At 45.2% G+C, this 16504-nt stretch overlaps 1 protein-coding gene across 5 annotated transcripts in view; it reads right to left on the bottom strand.

The window, feature by feature from the left end:
- Positions 1-16504, bottom strand: part of LOC309875618 (serine/threonine-protein kinase Sgk3) — a 54421-nt gene that overhangs the window by 24460 nt on the left and 13457 nt on the right. For 3 of the 5 annotated variants that reach the window (XM_082755258.1, XM_082755259.1, XM_082755260.1), the window contains exon 2: positions 3152-3358. In XM_082755258.1, the coding sequence (XP_082611384.1) occupies positions 3152-3229 (78 nt within the window). In that variant the 5' untranslated portion in view covers positions 3230-3358. Of the gene's footprint in view, positions 1-3151; positions 3359-8173; positions 8193-10163; positions 10459-16504 lie in introns of those variants that run through there. The other 2 variants (XM_082755257.1, XM_082755261.1) reach the window with 2 other exon arrangements.

Below are 16504 nucleotides of genomic sequence, written 5' to 3'. Positions count from 1 at the left end.
GTCTTCCCTGGGGAACACAGGAAGCTGGATGGAAGCATCCACTTGGATGCTGATGAGACTCTGCTTAGGAAATTAGCTCTCTCTTATACTGCTAGACGTAAAACCTAGCTGTGCTCCTTTCTAGAGCCTCCCTAGGCTGTAAACAGTGAAAGTTTCAGCACAAGTTTCAGCTGGAAACCAAGACTGAGATACTGTGCTTATTGCTTACCCAGCAATCAAGTCCCGCAAATAATGCTCACACAAAATCACCACTCCCTGGGACTGCATGGCAGATCAATGCCAACCAACTCAAGCAGCAAGCCACGGACATAATTTTAAATTAGCAGGGCAAAATGCAGAGACGAGCATAACTCGAGATGCAAGATGATATTCCCCCAGCCAGCAACCTCTAAGTGAAAGCTGTTTTGTTCTTGCAGCAGCTAGCTGTAAGAACAGCGACCCAGTATGGGAGAGCAAAAAGGCAGAAGAACCATAAGAGGGGAGCCCAGCTCACACCATCACCTAAGCTCCCACGTGCCCAGCAAAAGGAAAAACCCCAAGTTCAACAGATATAGAAGCACTGAATACCATAAACACATGTGGCATCAGACATACTGAGATTTCTTTGTATGTGATAGCAGGAGACAAGAGGACAGGTCCAAAGACAAGGTTAAGCCTCAGACATTAAACAGCACAGGGATGAAAGCAAGAAATCCAAAACACAGCTGTTTGGTCAACACAGGCAAAAGAAAGCAGGCCGCTATAAGGCAAGGACAGAACAGCAATTAATATAGCCAAGTGCAGTCCAAAACAAGCAAGTATTTTTGTTCCCCCCCCCCCAATTTTTAAATTAAAAAAAAAAAAAAAAAAAAAAAAAAGGCATTGAATGTTGAATCCTTAGAAAAAGGCAGGGCAGTGAACTGAATTGCATATACAAAGAAGCTGGCTACCAGGAATTAAGTGGAAGCAAAAAAACTTCCTGGTCAGAACACCCGAAAAAATTCACCCATGAAATTATTATTAGTCAATGTATCTATATACAGATAATAAATGTATTACATGCAGGTAGTATTTAACAAAAAGCTAATCAAATGCTCAATAAAAGGTTATGGAGATGCTCAGGAGGAACTAAGAGCTCAATTCTAAAAAGCAAAACTGAAAAGCTTGACTTACTTATCAGAGTCACAAGCACACAGACACGTGGTGTTTTTAAAAACGCTTCAGCATGGCAAGTGTGAGAAAAAAAGAAGAGCTAGTAGACACTGAGTTGCATATACTCATCTTGTTTCTGTGCCAACATCAAGTGAACCACAGTAAGGTTTGAGCTAGAATTTGTCATTTCTATTGAAACCAGTGAGATTCCAGAACAGTTTCATGATAGACACATCAGTGATATGGTTCTGTAAGTGATATTAAGGTAAAGCTTATACAAAGCGGTCAACTGAAGTCTTCATTTTAACGTTTTCTTTTGCCTCAGGCTATTATTGCTGTTTAAAGAGCTTGAACTAACACTGCCATCAGAAAGAGACAGCTATGACCTACCACAAATTTGTTAAGAACAAAGTGTTCACCCCACCCTTCTCTCTCACTGCTGTCCAAAAGCAGTACTGACAGGCTCCAGTCATTACAGCGCAGCTACAAAAGAGGAGACACAGCAAAAGCACTCAGAGACCTTTTGGAATTCACAGCTCCTACCACAGAGCTCAGCACGACCCTCGCTGCTCTCATCAAATCCTAAAATACACGTGATAATAGTCAGAAGCTTGGTTGTGAGAAGTGGCTCTCATCACGCTGCTTGATGCAGGAAGCAGAAAACGCCAAGAGGAGGCATACTTCCACGCTGCACAAGCCAGGGTGGATTCCTCTTTAACCCCCCACCCCCTCTCTACACCCGATTTTTGAAGTTTCCTACTGCTGCTGGTAGAGCTTTCTGCAGGGCATGCCCAGAGAAATTGCCTTTATGTAGCTTAAGGTTGTCACACGCCTTAAAATGACCTGGAGATCTAAGTACCAGTAATGTGCCACAAATGTACCACACTGACACATTTTAACAGCAGGACTGCCAGCACTGCGGCAATAAAACAAGCCTGTTTTGCTGAAGCTTTGACTTTTACCAAGTTCTTCTTGCTCATTTGAGTTTCCCACACACGCAGCAAACTTCTCTTTTGCTTGTTCCTTTTACTAGCACACTTCTGCCTCCAATTACATCTTGATAAACTTGAAGAATCAAATATCCCTCTTCTCTGAAAGGAGGGGAAGAGGATAGACACAGATAAATAACTAAGTAGATCTTTGTTTTGTTGTATTCTTCAGGCAGCAATTCAGTCTAAGTGTGTTTACATTCCACTTCTGAAGAGTGACTAATTCAGAGACAGACAGAGAGAGAGAGCAGGCTTAGAGGAAGTTTCACAAGAGCAATGAAGCAGTCAGAGCTTTTTAAAGGAAGTACTATTGAGCTGTCTTTATACACTAACATAATTACAAAACAAAAATCCACCCTGCACTCCTTTATTTTTCAGTCTGCAAAGAGTTTCCCCACCGAATGGCATGACCACTTCCAGAAAGAAAGTCAAACTGGGAGACCAAAAAAGGAAGAAAGGGAGGGGAATGACAGGGGTGGAAATGGGAACAGGATAGGAAAAAAACTCACAGGCATTAGGATCGGGAAAACAGGAAGGAAGACTGAAAGGTCTTTCAGAAATGTGATGCTTTATGTCTTTTTTTTTTCTTTTACAAAAAAAAGCATAATAGGATACCTATATGGGGGAAAAAAGGCTGTTTCGAAAAACATTTTATTCCTTTAGAAAAGTGTTTTTCTTAAAAATAATCATGTAGGATGCCAAATCTTAATTTGATTTGGTACCAAAACATTAAACCCACATTTGAACACTTCTGTATTTTCTATTGAAAACGCTGCTATTTGGGAGTGGGAAGTGGAGTATCAGAAATGTGTGAAGCCAAATTCTTTTTGCAGAAAGCAGAGTTAAACACTGTAAAACATTCACAACCTCTCAGACTGGACTATGGCCAGCGCTCACAAGAGCAAGTGAACGGATTTCTGTAAGCCTGTTGAAAATAACAACACACTCACTGCCAAACCCCAAAAAGGAGCACATCTAAGTGTTAATAACCTGGGCATTTCCCTACAGTGCTTACACTCATCTATACTTACAGTAAATCTTTTCTTCTTCTCTCTGTGTTCATCGGAGCTGGGAATGCTAACACTTGGGCAGCTTTCTTTGTGATCCATTGCACGTGTCCTCGTGACCAGCTTGTTACGGGACCGTGCTCTGGGTGCTGCACTCAGAAGGAAACTTCAGCGGTGCTGGTCCAAGACACGCCGCTCTTCTTGAGAGAATTTCAATTCCATCGTGTAATCCTGGGGGGAACAGAAAAAGGAAAACTGAGGGCAGGAATACTTAACTGATTGTGCTAAAACCCGCGTGACACAAACTTTTCCTCGCAGGAAATACACTTATATCTGTACATACACATAGTAAAAGGTTACAATTTCGTAAACTTTCCTGCCTGTGGTCCTCGGCAGTTCACCGAAATCACTCACGTTCTCTGAGGACACCCCAAAAGCACCGTGCTGGAAATAGACTGAGTCCCCTACTTCAAAAGAATAAAGATAGACCATGGATAAATACTTAAAATTAAAAAAAAATAATCAGGTATCAGCTGAGAAAAGCCAGTAACGCGCACGTTTGGAAGGGTTCACTTCAAAACAAATATTTCCAACTGCACAAGTCTGAACCAGAGGGCACTTCAGATTTGCCAGAACATGCCGAGTGTGTTTAATTATCACATCAGAGATCAAAGACGACAGAAGAAATTCTTCTTTCATGGGAATTTCAGAGAGGGACACAGGCACCTTGTGTCTGTGTGTCCAATCCCTACGTGGCACGCTTTGTGTTTAGCACCAGAGGAAGGTTGTCCACTCCTGTCGCAAGTGCTGCAAGTAACAGGAACTTCAGTACCAGGCACTCATATTAAATGCCTTCAGCCCCCTGTTCAGGCCTGCACAGCCAGCTGAAGAGTTTTAGTGAATGCAGCTCAGCTTGTACAACATCGTGAGTCTGACCGAGCTACAAACATGAGACATTCGCTTGTTGGTGTTTTGATTTTGTAGAAAGAGGAGACCGCTGTTCTCTCCAAAACACCCAGAGGAAAAAGGAGGGCCCCGTTCAGCATTTAACTCCCTGTTTTCTTAAACCAGGGAAGTATTAAACCGGACCGCATATTTCATATCATGGATTTCCAAAAAGCACAAGCTAATCTGATGTAATTCTGCCGTTAGAGAGACACCCATATTTACGTTGGCAAGCAGGCAAAAGCCCCTGGAATCCAGGGAAAAGATGTTCCTGATACCCAGCTAATCTCAGCCAGTCGCCTATTTCTCTTGTTCCCAACAGCCAGATCATCTCCCCGATGCAAACTTCCACGTTATTATTATTCCTCCTGTGGTCATTAAAAAAATACTTAACTTTTAAAAAGCTACGTGGTGACTTTAAACAAGGAGGAGTGTTTGAGGCTACTGTAATCACGGCTGAGTGACAGAGCAGGCAGACTGCACCAGATCCAGGGGATGGCTCTGCTCCATCTGCACCGCTCTGAATTTGGTAGTTCCCGACTTCGCTGGTTAGGCAATCACAGGGGTGAGCATCTTTTTCCTTCCCCTTTTAGTGTGACTACCTCACACTTAATCCAAGCCAGTTACACAGACCTAGAGTTTCGAATCGGTTCCTCTATTCCCTTGGCAAGCCACCATTTAAAAAAAAAAAAAAAAAGCCTTATTACAACGAGGCCCTTTTTACACTGGCATTTCCTTAAGGCTGTTCTTCACCCGTTCCCACACACTAAAATTAAGATCTAAAAGGCTCGCTGTGCCCTTCTCCACCTTAAGAGGCCCACGAAAATAGCCAGCGTGCGCTGCTTTCAGTGTTTCACTCAGCTTCCACTTTGCTGGAGGGTTAGGTCATCCTTCAGCCCCTTCAGATCCAGTGTCAGGAACTGAAAACAAGCCCCATCTTCCTGCTCATCACATAAAAAACCAAAACAATCAGTAAAGCTTTACCAAGAATGGGATGTTTCCTGACTAACATCACTCATTATCCTTCTCCTCTTGTAAATTGCCATTCATTACCGAGGTTGCTGCCACGCTTGCAGCCGTTCTCACACCTCTCTCCTCCCTTTCACTTTTGATCCTGGGTGCCGTAGCCTTAAACACCATTAGAGCAGTACGGATTAACAGCTGTGGTGCAAAATGTATCAGTTACAGAACGAGTTTTATTCCAGATCTGAAGCTGAAAGTTCTGGGGAAAACAAAAGGAGGAAGTGTCACCCAGATTAATTCAGGCAAAGTTTGTTCATCTTACTGGAGGGGAAAATAAAAGGAATCAATCATCCAAAACGCTGAAACTGCGATGCTCGTGTTTCTTTCCTCGAGCCACCTGGAAGCTTTCTGGCTCGATTATTTTCCTTCCCTGAGGCCTCTCCTCTGAGCTGTGCCCGGGTCACCAACACGCCGCCGACCTGGGAAGAAATGCAGCACCAGCACCAGCAGCTCGGCCACTGCGCTCCCGAGGCTCACAGCTGTCTTACGATTTGTTTGCCACGAGCATACTGGCTCTCAAGGGCTTGTACCTGCACACCTAGGGATGGATTTGCCTCGATCTTTGCCACGGGGCAGTTTAGGAACACAGCTGTGGTGTCGGCAGCAGGTAAGGCCACCGCTGCTGCGGTAACTACACGGAGTAGTGATGAGACACAAAGGGGTGAGATATTTCCGTATGCAGCTTCAAAAGCATAAACTGTGGTGTCTGTGGTGTCTTAAACTCACTCAGATATGAGTGAATTTTACAGACGCTGTCAGCTGTGAAGTCTCTGCCTCTGGTTACGGCTTCTCTTGTAACTAAGAGCAAGCAAACCCTGGCCCCTGCTTGGTAACAAGCAGAAAGGAAGAGGAGCTTTTGAAGAACAGATTGTAAAATAAATATCCCTTAAATCTACTTGGGTACTAGTGAAAGAGCACGTAGATAACTCAAGACATTACCACTGAGACCAGTGGTGCTAGAAACAGCTGTGACCAGCTAAAGCCTTCAAGCCACTGCAGTAAGAGGTCTGGGAAAGGGGAAGGCATGGTCAAATATATTTGGGAAGAAGAGGAGTCAGACACGCATCCTCCTGGCAAAGTTAAGCCTGTCAAACAGCTCCACTGTCCAGTCCCTTCCCTGCGGCTGTCAAAAAGCAGGCAGCATTTTCCCTGTTTCCTGCAGGAAGCCACAACGCCGAATCTCGGGCTGAGCCCTGCCTCTGGTGAAGTGGGAGCAGAGCAGGAACAGAGCTGGTGCTACAAGAACACAAACACGGACCTCCTGTGCTCACGGACGAGCTGAATGCCTCGCCATCGAGTATTTTGTGCAGTCTCCTCATAGGTACAGGCAACAGGCAAACACTACCTGGGGTATCTGGCAACCTCCTTCCTACAGACGCTTAGAAAAATTAGAAAACATCTCTGAAGTATAATCAGATTCTTTGTTCTGTGTTAGCCCCTTTTATTATTATTTTTTAAACAGTAACAGCCTGAAGATGCTACCACTGTGTAAGCACAGCCCCCTGTTCTGTGTGAGTCAGTCTCTGCCCAGACCAGGTTTGGAAGCTCCGTACCCACCTGCTGCCTTCACAGCAGCAGCCAAATTGCCCTAAATGCCTCTGACTAAGGCCAGAGCAAATCAGCTGCCACACTCACCTCTTTGAGTAACACAAGGGAAGCGGAGAGAACAGCCCAAAAGCCAGTCACCTAGCAGGCATATCTGAAGACTCACCGGGATCCGTCCTCACCTCCCAGAGCAGAGCAGGCATTTCCCCTACGCACTCCTAACCCACCTGGAAAAGCTTCCTCTGGGACTGAGTCACAAGTAAAGACAGCTGCTGGAAATCCCACCTGAACGCAATTCCAGCCACAGAAGGCACTTACGGATACAGAAGCCAGAGCAAGAAATGGGAGTCAGGCCTGTGATTTGCTATAAACATCACTTTACTCCCTCTTATTTTAGAGAGGTACCGGCTTTGGGACACTTTTCAACGCTTTCCTCAGCCTTCTCCACAAATACCCTGACGATGACTCAACATATCACTGGGCATGACATTTTTGGGGAAAGCCTACGAGGTCAACTTGTTCCCCACTGCTGTGTGCCAGAAGGGAGCGTTGCACTCGCTGGTTACCAGACCAGCAGCTGCCACGCAGCAAGCAGGAGGCGAGCTAGCCAGAGCCCCATGCAGAAGTAGCAGGCAGGGAAAGGCAGGGCTGCAGAAGTCACACAGGCTTCAGCAAGAAGAGTCAAAAGCGAAGCGCAGATCACTGATCTGGAGAGAGGTGGGTGGCCAGAAGCTGTCGAGTAACTAGGCTCTGAAAAAAAACAGGCTTTTCATACACCACATAGATACCATTTTAATGTGGGAACACTTAGACACCAGCGCAGCCCTCTAGAAATAGAGCTGGAGAAAAAGGAGAACAAAAACCAAAACACTCCGGCCAGTCCCTGTCCCAACATCCTCTTAAATATAATCTGAGAAGAATTCAGCCATTGATATCAAGGACGGGAAGGCTGCTCCCTGTTCACACACCCACACGCTACCTTGCTTTTTTGGAAATTTTTAGTGGCACCACTACGGAAAGCAAACCACCACTCCGCAGCAACGTGGGCAAAGTCCAATTCAACTGCTGCTTTCTACGTGTAGAAAAAAAACAAACAAAAACAACAGGTAAAGTGAAAGCTGAACCCAGGGAAAGAAAGAAGTAACTTTTTTTTTGGTCTCTCTTACTTCCCACGATCCTGCTGCACAACAAACACCTCTTCTCCCTGCCCCACCTCCCAAATAAGCCGCGGTAAGTTCCTGTAACTGGCATGTAACGAGGTTCAGGGCTCGGGCTGGAACCATTTGCATTGCTGTTTATTATTATTACATGACAGAATACAGGCTGTTTGCTGTGGTAAGCAATCCCCGAGTCATAAAACGGTTCTTGAGAACAACTACTGCCAATAAAAGATGCCTGTCTTTTAATCCTGAGCACAGGTTGTCTAATAACTCCATTTTTAGCCTTGGTCTAATGTATCTGGAAAGGTCGCTGTGCCTCTGGTGGCATGGCTTACTTAAACAGCAGATCAAGTAAAAATCAAGTTTGCCTTACACATGCTACCTGTGCATCCCTGGCATGCTTCTGCCTTCCTACACACCGGGTCCAGCTGAAGGTAAATGCCCAGGGACAGCACAGAGCAGGAGCTGCAGCGCCAGCACGAGCTCCGTCCCAGAGGTCACGCACAGACCAGATGCCAGCCGCTTGCAGCATATTCACTTCTACATCAGAGGGCAGTCAGGCTTCAGTAAACACAATGCAAATAATCCCAGCCTCGTTCTGCCCCTCTCGCAGAAGATTAAGATAGAGAAACCCAAATTTCAATTCCAGATGTACTGCCTGGTTATTTATTTATTTATTTTTTTTACATGACCTTGAACAAAAGTCACCAACTGTTCTCCCCGTCTCGCTACACAAATAGATCCGGATTCTCCTTTAAGATCAATGTTGTTGTTAGTGCATCGAGCACGGGGAAAGTTCCTGGATTTTCTGTCCTGTCATTGGCAAAGGCTCTGCAGAGCAGAATACATCAGGATTTAAAAATGATGAAGTACATCAACCCAAGCTACAGTTCACAGCCCAGAAAACACGCTTTTGAGGTCTGCGCTCTGCAGAACTGACGGCTGCCTAGACCCACAGAGCTGCTGGACAGTGAGAAGGCAATGATGCAAATATCAGAACAATAAAAGGCAAGTAAGAGAAAGAGCTTTTAGCAATATCCAAATTACACGCCCAGCTCACCACCGCTGGACTCCTCACGTTACACCAGGGCAACTACTTCTAGTATTTTACACCCCTTTTGCAAGGACAGTTCACTTTTTCCTACAGGTAGGCATACACATGGACCTGTCACATCTCAGAGCTGCCCAGGGAGTAAGAAACCCTTTAATTCAATAAATGCAGGGATTCAGAGAGCATGTGCTTATTGCACCAAGCTGTTACACATGCTTAACGTCAGATGTGGTGAGGCTGTAATTTACAATCAAAGAGGGAAATTAAGGCTGGAAAACAGTTTTCACACAATTCATCATCATCATGCTATAACCACAGGTGATACTTGAACTTCAAATTGCCATGGTAGTAAAACAAGTAGCAGTTCTCACTGGCCCATACAAGTTAAAAGTGATGCATTTCTGACCAAAAACAGCACCTCAAAATATCTTCCACGCAATAAAGAGGTCAGTTTTCTAGCTGTAAGTTATTAGAAATGCCATGCACGGAGACAACCCTGACAACGCTCACAGGGAACTTTCCAAAAGGCTTTCCAAAAGTTTGGAACATTTTTTCCTGAAATCTAAAGTATCTTCAGGAAAATACTCCTCCACACACACACCTTCCTTTTTTTTTTTTTTATTTTTAAATATATAATTAGCTCGAATTGCTGTCATTATAGACACTGATGTGGAGGTGAATGCTTAAAAAGAAATTTTAATCAGAGCTATATTTAGATACTTAGGCTGAAAAAAAGAAAAAGCAGTGGAGTGGTTATGAGGAAGCCTATTTAATATGAGAAGAACCAAAAATGGAACAACAGCAGCCTTTAGAAATCCAGATTTAGTTCTGTATGTGTCTGTAAATATAATAAATATATGTTTGAAGGGAGTTTTATAATAAAACCAACAACAAACTTAGCTACAGAAGGACAGCAGCGAGTCATATTGAGGGATTTCTCCCGTGCCAGCTGAAGAGCTGTAATGGGATTGAGGCAACACCATGGTGCTGGAACTAAACCAGCACCAAGAGACATGTATACAAATACAAAGTGGGCTAAAAAATAACCACACCACTCTGCAAAAATCACCTCACAGCTAGAAGCGGCACGGCTGCGTCTTTAGGAGCTGCTAGAGGAGGAAAACCACATAAAGGTTCACAACTGAAGGAGAAGCAGGCAGGCTGTCAGAGCGGCTTCAGTCTCAAAAACCAGCAGCGAGCCGCCGAGTGACCTGCAAACGATCACACCTGAGTCCTATAGGACCTTTGGGGGGCTCGCTGCCCGCCCCAAATCCCCCCCCCAGCACCCCAAAAGCCTCCCCCAGCCTCTCACCTCCGCCGGGTCGCAGCAGCTTCGCCTCCTGTCCGCCTCCACCCCACGCCCGCCTCAGGAATGCCGCGGGCGAACGCGAGCCCGTCCTTCCCCCTCCAAAAAATAAATAAACGGGGAAAAAGAAAAAGAGAAAAAAAAAAAAAAGGAAAAACAAGAAGGGCTCCCCCTGGGGCCGCGGGGTGCCCCCGCCTCGCCGGGCGAGCAGCAGCCGCCAAATGGCCGCGGGAGAGGAGCGGAGCGGCACCGGCCCGGCCCCCCCCCGCCCACGCAGCCCCACACGGGCAGGGAAGGGGAGGGAAGGGAAGGGAAGGGAAAAGGAGAGGAGAGGAAGGGCCCCCAAGGCTCAGCCCACCCCCAGGTGGGGAGGTGGGGGCCGGGCCCGCTGCAGGCCGAGGGAGGAGGTCCCGGGATCTTTAGGGAGCTGCCTCTGCGCCCCAAGTCATTTTTTGGGAGGGTTGGGGTGGCCCCGGCTGGGCTCCGCCTAGCAGCGGGTAACCGCTAAGCTGTACCTGATGCACGCCAGCACTAAGGAAGTCGGTAAAAATAGGGAATCCGTGGAAAAAAAGCACACCCTCTTTCAACAGCAGTATCGTTTCTACTTTATTTTGATAACCAGCCCTAAATGCACAGGAGTTAGAGGGGCACCTGTGCCCGCTGAGGTACATACACACAGGCTCTAAGCGATTGTCACTGAGGCAAGGCTGAGGAGGCAAATACCTAATGCTTAGTGATAACACCAAGTTTGAGGTAAAAGCTTATGGTGTTTTCACCCCCTCCCAGAAGAAATTCTTTGGATTTCAAAGCTATTCTTCGCTTTGCAACTGAGCCAAAAATGCCACACAGCACCCGGGTGCCCCCAGACCCCAGCAGCTCCCACCAGCAAGCTGCTGGGGAGCGGCGACGGAAGAGCCTCACGTTTCCCAAGCACGTCCTCATCCTCACAGGGCTCGCCCGTGGGCCTGACGGGGCACGATGATGCTCGCGTATGCAGTCACAGGTATTGGCACGTACACCTAGCGAAGAGCAAGTGAGGAGAGCCGGTTTCCGAGGAGCCCCGCTGTGATCGCTCATACCCAGCCCTGTGCTCGTGCGTCAGGCACTGACAGTCATCCAAGCGCGCTCCCAAAACCACCCGGCATTGCTTGAAATACGTCAGTGTGTGGATGAGCGTGTCGCAACCCCGTACGCACACACGCTGCAAGTCAACTGGATGCCTGTCTGCCATGTTAGCGCAGCCCTCCCAGGAGGGAATGAGGAGTTCTCCCATCCCAGCCTGCCCTTTGCCAATTTGGGAGTTTCGTGTTTTGGGGCAGGCACTGCTAGATCCAGAGACGGCACAGCAGCAAGTCTTCCTTCTGCCTGTTCAGATCGGGCCTTACATTCACAGAGGGTTTTTAAAGAAAATGTGCTAGCACTTCTTGTTCTGATCCCAGCACAGAAGGCTCTGAACTTCAGTCAGTTGAAGTAACTCGCTGGCAAATAATTCAATCAGGTAATCTGTATTCAAGAGTTATTTTCAAGTCGTTTAGCAGTGTTCATCTCCTACCCAGTTGATAGTTTTCAGTTAATCATTCACTTGTCAGCAGATCCACTGAATGGAGTCACTCGACTGATTTACAGTAGAGGGGCCTCAGTGTGGGAGAGCAGGGAGAGCCCTGGCCAAGAGATAATTTACCTCTGTCTACCTGGCCGCACAGTTTAAGCCCTAAAGCTTTGAATAAAGAGATAAATTTGTCCTTCCTCGCAGCTGAAAACTCTCTGAAGACCAGGCTGTCAAGCGTTTAATCTTACGTAGTTCCTCTCACTACTCCAGAGCTGTGCTCAGCCTAAGTAATTACAGAGCAGCCGTGTGGTGCGTATCCCTAAACTGTAATTTGCCAGAATGAATTCCACAGCAAGTTTATCTATATATTGCATCACACCATACGAACCCCTGTTAAGCTCCTAAACTTTAAAGAAACCCTAGTTTACAGGTTTCTTTAAGTTTCCCTGGCAAGTAATATACACAATGAATCTCGCTTCCACCAACTGCTTCGCAGTACTTGGCTTCTAAGGAATGTTACAAATCCGTGAACTGTGCTGTCTTCCCAACTATTTCAAGTCTTTGTTGAAGAATGCCAGTAAGTGGGTGACAGGGCAGGAAGGGGAGAGAAAAAAAAAAAAAAAAAAAAAAAAGGATAAAGGAAGGAACCATCTCATCCCATTTCAACTGGATTTCTCCAAGCCCAGTATGAGCAGGTAGCAGTATTCTGAACTATTAAGTGTAAAGTAAAAACTGTTTTAATTGAAAACGTGCTTAAATTAGTATGAAAAACCCCGTCACTGACCAAAGATCAGAAGTATAATCTTAACAGAGGCCTAAACAGACAAAATACAATATAAATAAAAAGCATTGTCATAAGACAAAGACAAGCAGGGATGCAAAAGACTTGCTTAAACATAGCCACGAGCTTTGTTAGAGAGCACTGTTCCCTATGTACATTCTGCAGTACTTAAACATATGTTCAAATATTTACACAACAAGCACAACCCCACTCATTTGGTAAGTACAGTCCAATATTTTTAATTACTGTTAAAACACTGTGGGTCAATTGAGTAAGACCTTGAAATAATCATCTCACTGCCAGCTTCAAACACTGACGTGAGAGCTTTCTGTTTCACTTACTGTATCTTGAAAATACGTAGCCTGTCACATTTAACACAAAGCTTGCTGTCCCACTCCTTCTGCTCAGGGATAACACAACCTTCTTGTCCCAGAAAGGACAATTAATAGAGTCATCAGTTTTGGACACTACGCTGAGATGATGTTTGGAATCAGACACTCCTCCGTGATGGTATCTCGCATACCAGCAGCTCCAGTTAAACCAAATCCATGTCTACACAAAGCTCTACAAAATGCATGAACGTGACAGTGCCTGATGAAGTGATCTTTTAAGTAATTACTGCTAGCCTTTAGCCTATAAAGCCCTAAACTTGGACTTCCCTCAGGAAACAACTGAGGGCCATTGTACTTAACTTTGCATTTGCCAAACGATTTTTATCCAGGAACCCAGCTCCAGCTACCTCCAGCTACACAGCACATTTCCAGAGGACATAACCCTTTGGAAAGCCTCTAGCTGTAACAGATGGGCCTCATGATGACACAGGCATAGCAGCTCGAGGCAAATATTGCCTAAAACCCAAGATTCTCACTGCCACAAAGACCCCATAAAATGTATGAAGACGCATATATACTTGCCCTTTTCTGTAATTTTATGCTTGGTATTTACTTATACTCACACCTTCCATTTGGATTCACCTGACTAATCCATATCCATACCCACCACCTGCTTAGGAACTGGACTTTTACGAGGCTTGGAAATGGGCCAGCTGGGATCAGGCACTCAGCACTGCAAAACACAACAGCAGCGATGTATCTACTGGAGAAAAACGTCTTCTGAGGGACTCCCTGTGTACATGAGATTACCAGAAAACATGGGCTATCAAGAATAAAATCAAGAAGTGACACTCAGTGGGAAAGTGCTTTAGCTGAAAGTCTTAAGAGTTAAAACTCTAGGAAAAAAAAAAAGACGGACGAGACTTAAACTCCACAGTGCACATGCAAGCAACAGTGTCACCAGGTAACTGTTCTTCACCAAAGCTGGTTTTGTAACACTTAATGCATGTATGCATATTAATGGCTTTCATTTAACTCATTTTCATAGTTGCGTGCCTGTGCTTATTAGAGGAGTCTGAATAATGGTTCAGTTTTACATGAGCTCTGTAGGAGAAATGTTGTTTTTTTTCCCCTACTTTCTTTTTCATGCTCTAGATCAACCACAAAATGTCTTCAGAATACAGAGAGAGTCTTTAAGTTTGGAGGGACTGAATAAATACTTAAGAGACTGATTTGTGGTGAACACGTACTTCAGCCCCTACTCCCAAACCAACCAACCAACCAACCACCCAAGACTACCACATGCCACCTCAACAAGCACTGCAGATAGATTCAGTATTATTTCAACAAAGCATAAGGTTTTGGATGTAAAGGAGGCTTCCCGATCCTGACTGACATTCACAGCCAGCTGACAGTTTTCCAGAGCTCCAGTCACAAAGATGATCCATGCATTTCAAGGGTGTCCTGGAGCACAAAGGCTGGTGGAGGTCCAAACCAGAATCTACAACACTACATGGCCCACGCTTAGCGTAACACACACCACAAACCAGGGCAATGAAGGGATAACTACAGAAAAACTGCTAAACTACACCATTTCACAAACATCACGGAGCATGCATAACATGGACCAAAAGAATGACAGCAGCACCAGATCAAAGAAATTCTTCGCAGAAAAGAAAAACAGATTAAATCAAGTGAAGCATATGCTGGAGATGAATGCTGGTACACAAGCAGGCATTGTGCCAAAACCAGCAGTGTCACATGGAATTAAAGAAAAACAGGTAAGACTGAATGATTAAAAAGGCGAGTTTATCCCAACCTAGGGGAACATGTATGCCAAGTATGCTGTTGCATACCCTGGAAATGCAGATTGCCTACCAATGCTCTTCAGAGTAATTACGTTTTTTGCTTAGAATATGTTAAGCTCTCAGTCTCTCCGACAGTGCCTTTACACCCCAGGAAGATGAAGCCAACATACAGCACGTACATAGCTCACCCTAGAAGCAACAGCCTTGCTCTGGATGCTCACTGGACCTACGTGGGACTTCTCAACATCCACAGTCTGGGCTGAATGGCCACTCTTACTTGTCTGCTGGGTATCCAGAGCTCCAAAATCAATGCAAACAGTTCACGTGCTGTCCCAGTACCACCTCCAGCAAGAAGAAAGGAGGCATCTCTGGAGAAAGTTGGATGCATGGCACTTTTTACAGGTCCCATCTCAGTCAAGGGACGGCCCTCATTCCTCACACAGTAAAAGAGACTTGGCATAGGAATGCCTCCTCTTCCCCTCCCAAAGGCCACTTTCATATCCTGGATCTTACTGAGCTTCAAGGAGCTTTCATTCCCTGAAAGGCCATGATCACCATGCTCTGAGCTGCTTTCTTAAGCCAGGGCATGCGGCTTTTCTTCATATACTTCATATTTGGTTATGTTGCATATGGTCTTTCATGAGAAAGAATCTGTTTCCAACAACAACTATGAGCAAACGCCCAGTAGAGAAGGGAGTTTATGGACTTAGCAGCTACCAGCACACTGTGGGGAAGTATGCATGAAGATCTGGAGACAGCAAATGCAATGTGATGAGCTGAGTGGTGGGAGAGGAAACCTGAACCATTCATTCAACTGGGAAACTTATGTACCTCGAACACAGCAGAGACATCCCTCAAGAGCAAGGTACCAACCTGTAATCCACACCATACCATCATCAGCCTCACATTTTATCCGAAGAAATATTAGAGAACACACAAACATGCAAATCAAGTTAATGTCACAAGCATTAGACAGGATTTTAAGTAATGGAAAATAAAATGAAAATATGAGGACAAGTAAGGCTGTAACTTATCCTTTTTATCCTTTATTACAAGAGTTATAGTTTTTTATACTCTCAGCATATTTTTGTAATATACTCAGTATAATTTTTATCAATGACATTTAGGAAAATTCATTCCTTCTGTACAACACTACATTGTAACTAACAAAACTCTGGGTAATTTGATATAGGCAAGCAGTTTTTGGCAGAAATTGCATAAATGCATGATGGGATTTCAAGATAAAAAAGCAGTATCAGGCAATGAAATACCATATCTGCACTTAAAATACACGTATCCCGATTTTCCTCGCTTAATCCTCCTCATTTCCCTCATACATAAACCAGAACGTAATATTAATATTAATACTGCAGCTTCAGTCATTTTTCAGCTAAGGCAAGCTGAACAATGCATTCTGTCACAAAGCAAACAACTCTGAAGATCAGTTTCTAAAAATTCCTTGCAACGCGAGGCATTTCAAGTGCCGTAAGCTGCCTGACAAGGCTCGCTTCAGATCCGAAGCCCCCTGCTTGCAACCTGCTCACTTTCCCTGCTCGCTGTCCGCCAGGAGATGCCATCCAGCTACAGCCACCTCTTCACTAGGAGCATCGCTAGCTGCAGGTGCATGGATGTACGCCAGTATATAAATACACCCACCCGCACAGACAGCCCTCTGGGCCCTGATCTCTTTTCCCTTACACTTACCATTGCTCACTGAGGTGTGCAGTGCAGAGCAAGCACCCAGCCAAAATCTCTACAAACTTTTTCAGCTGCCAGCAGGAGGATCACGGTGTGAATACTGAGCTCAAGACAGAATCATAGAACCATTTAGGTTGGAGAAGACCCGTAAGATCATCGTGTCCAACCACAGATAGCCC

This window comes from Aythya marila, assembly GCF_965140915.1.
Source record: "Aythya marila genome assembly, chromosome: 2".
Lineage (NCBI taxonomy): Eukaryota > Metazoa > Chordata > Aves > Anseriformes > Anatidae > Aythya > Aythya marila.
Note: the sequence above shows the minus strand (reverse complement) of the source record. Positions and strands in the feature narration are given on the sequence as shown.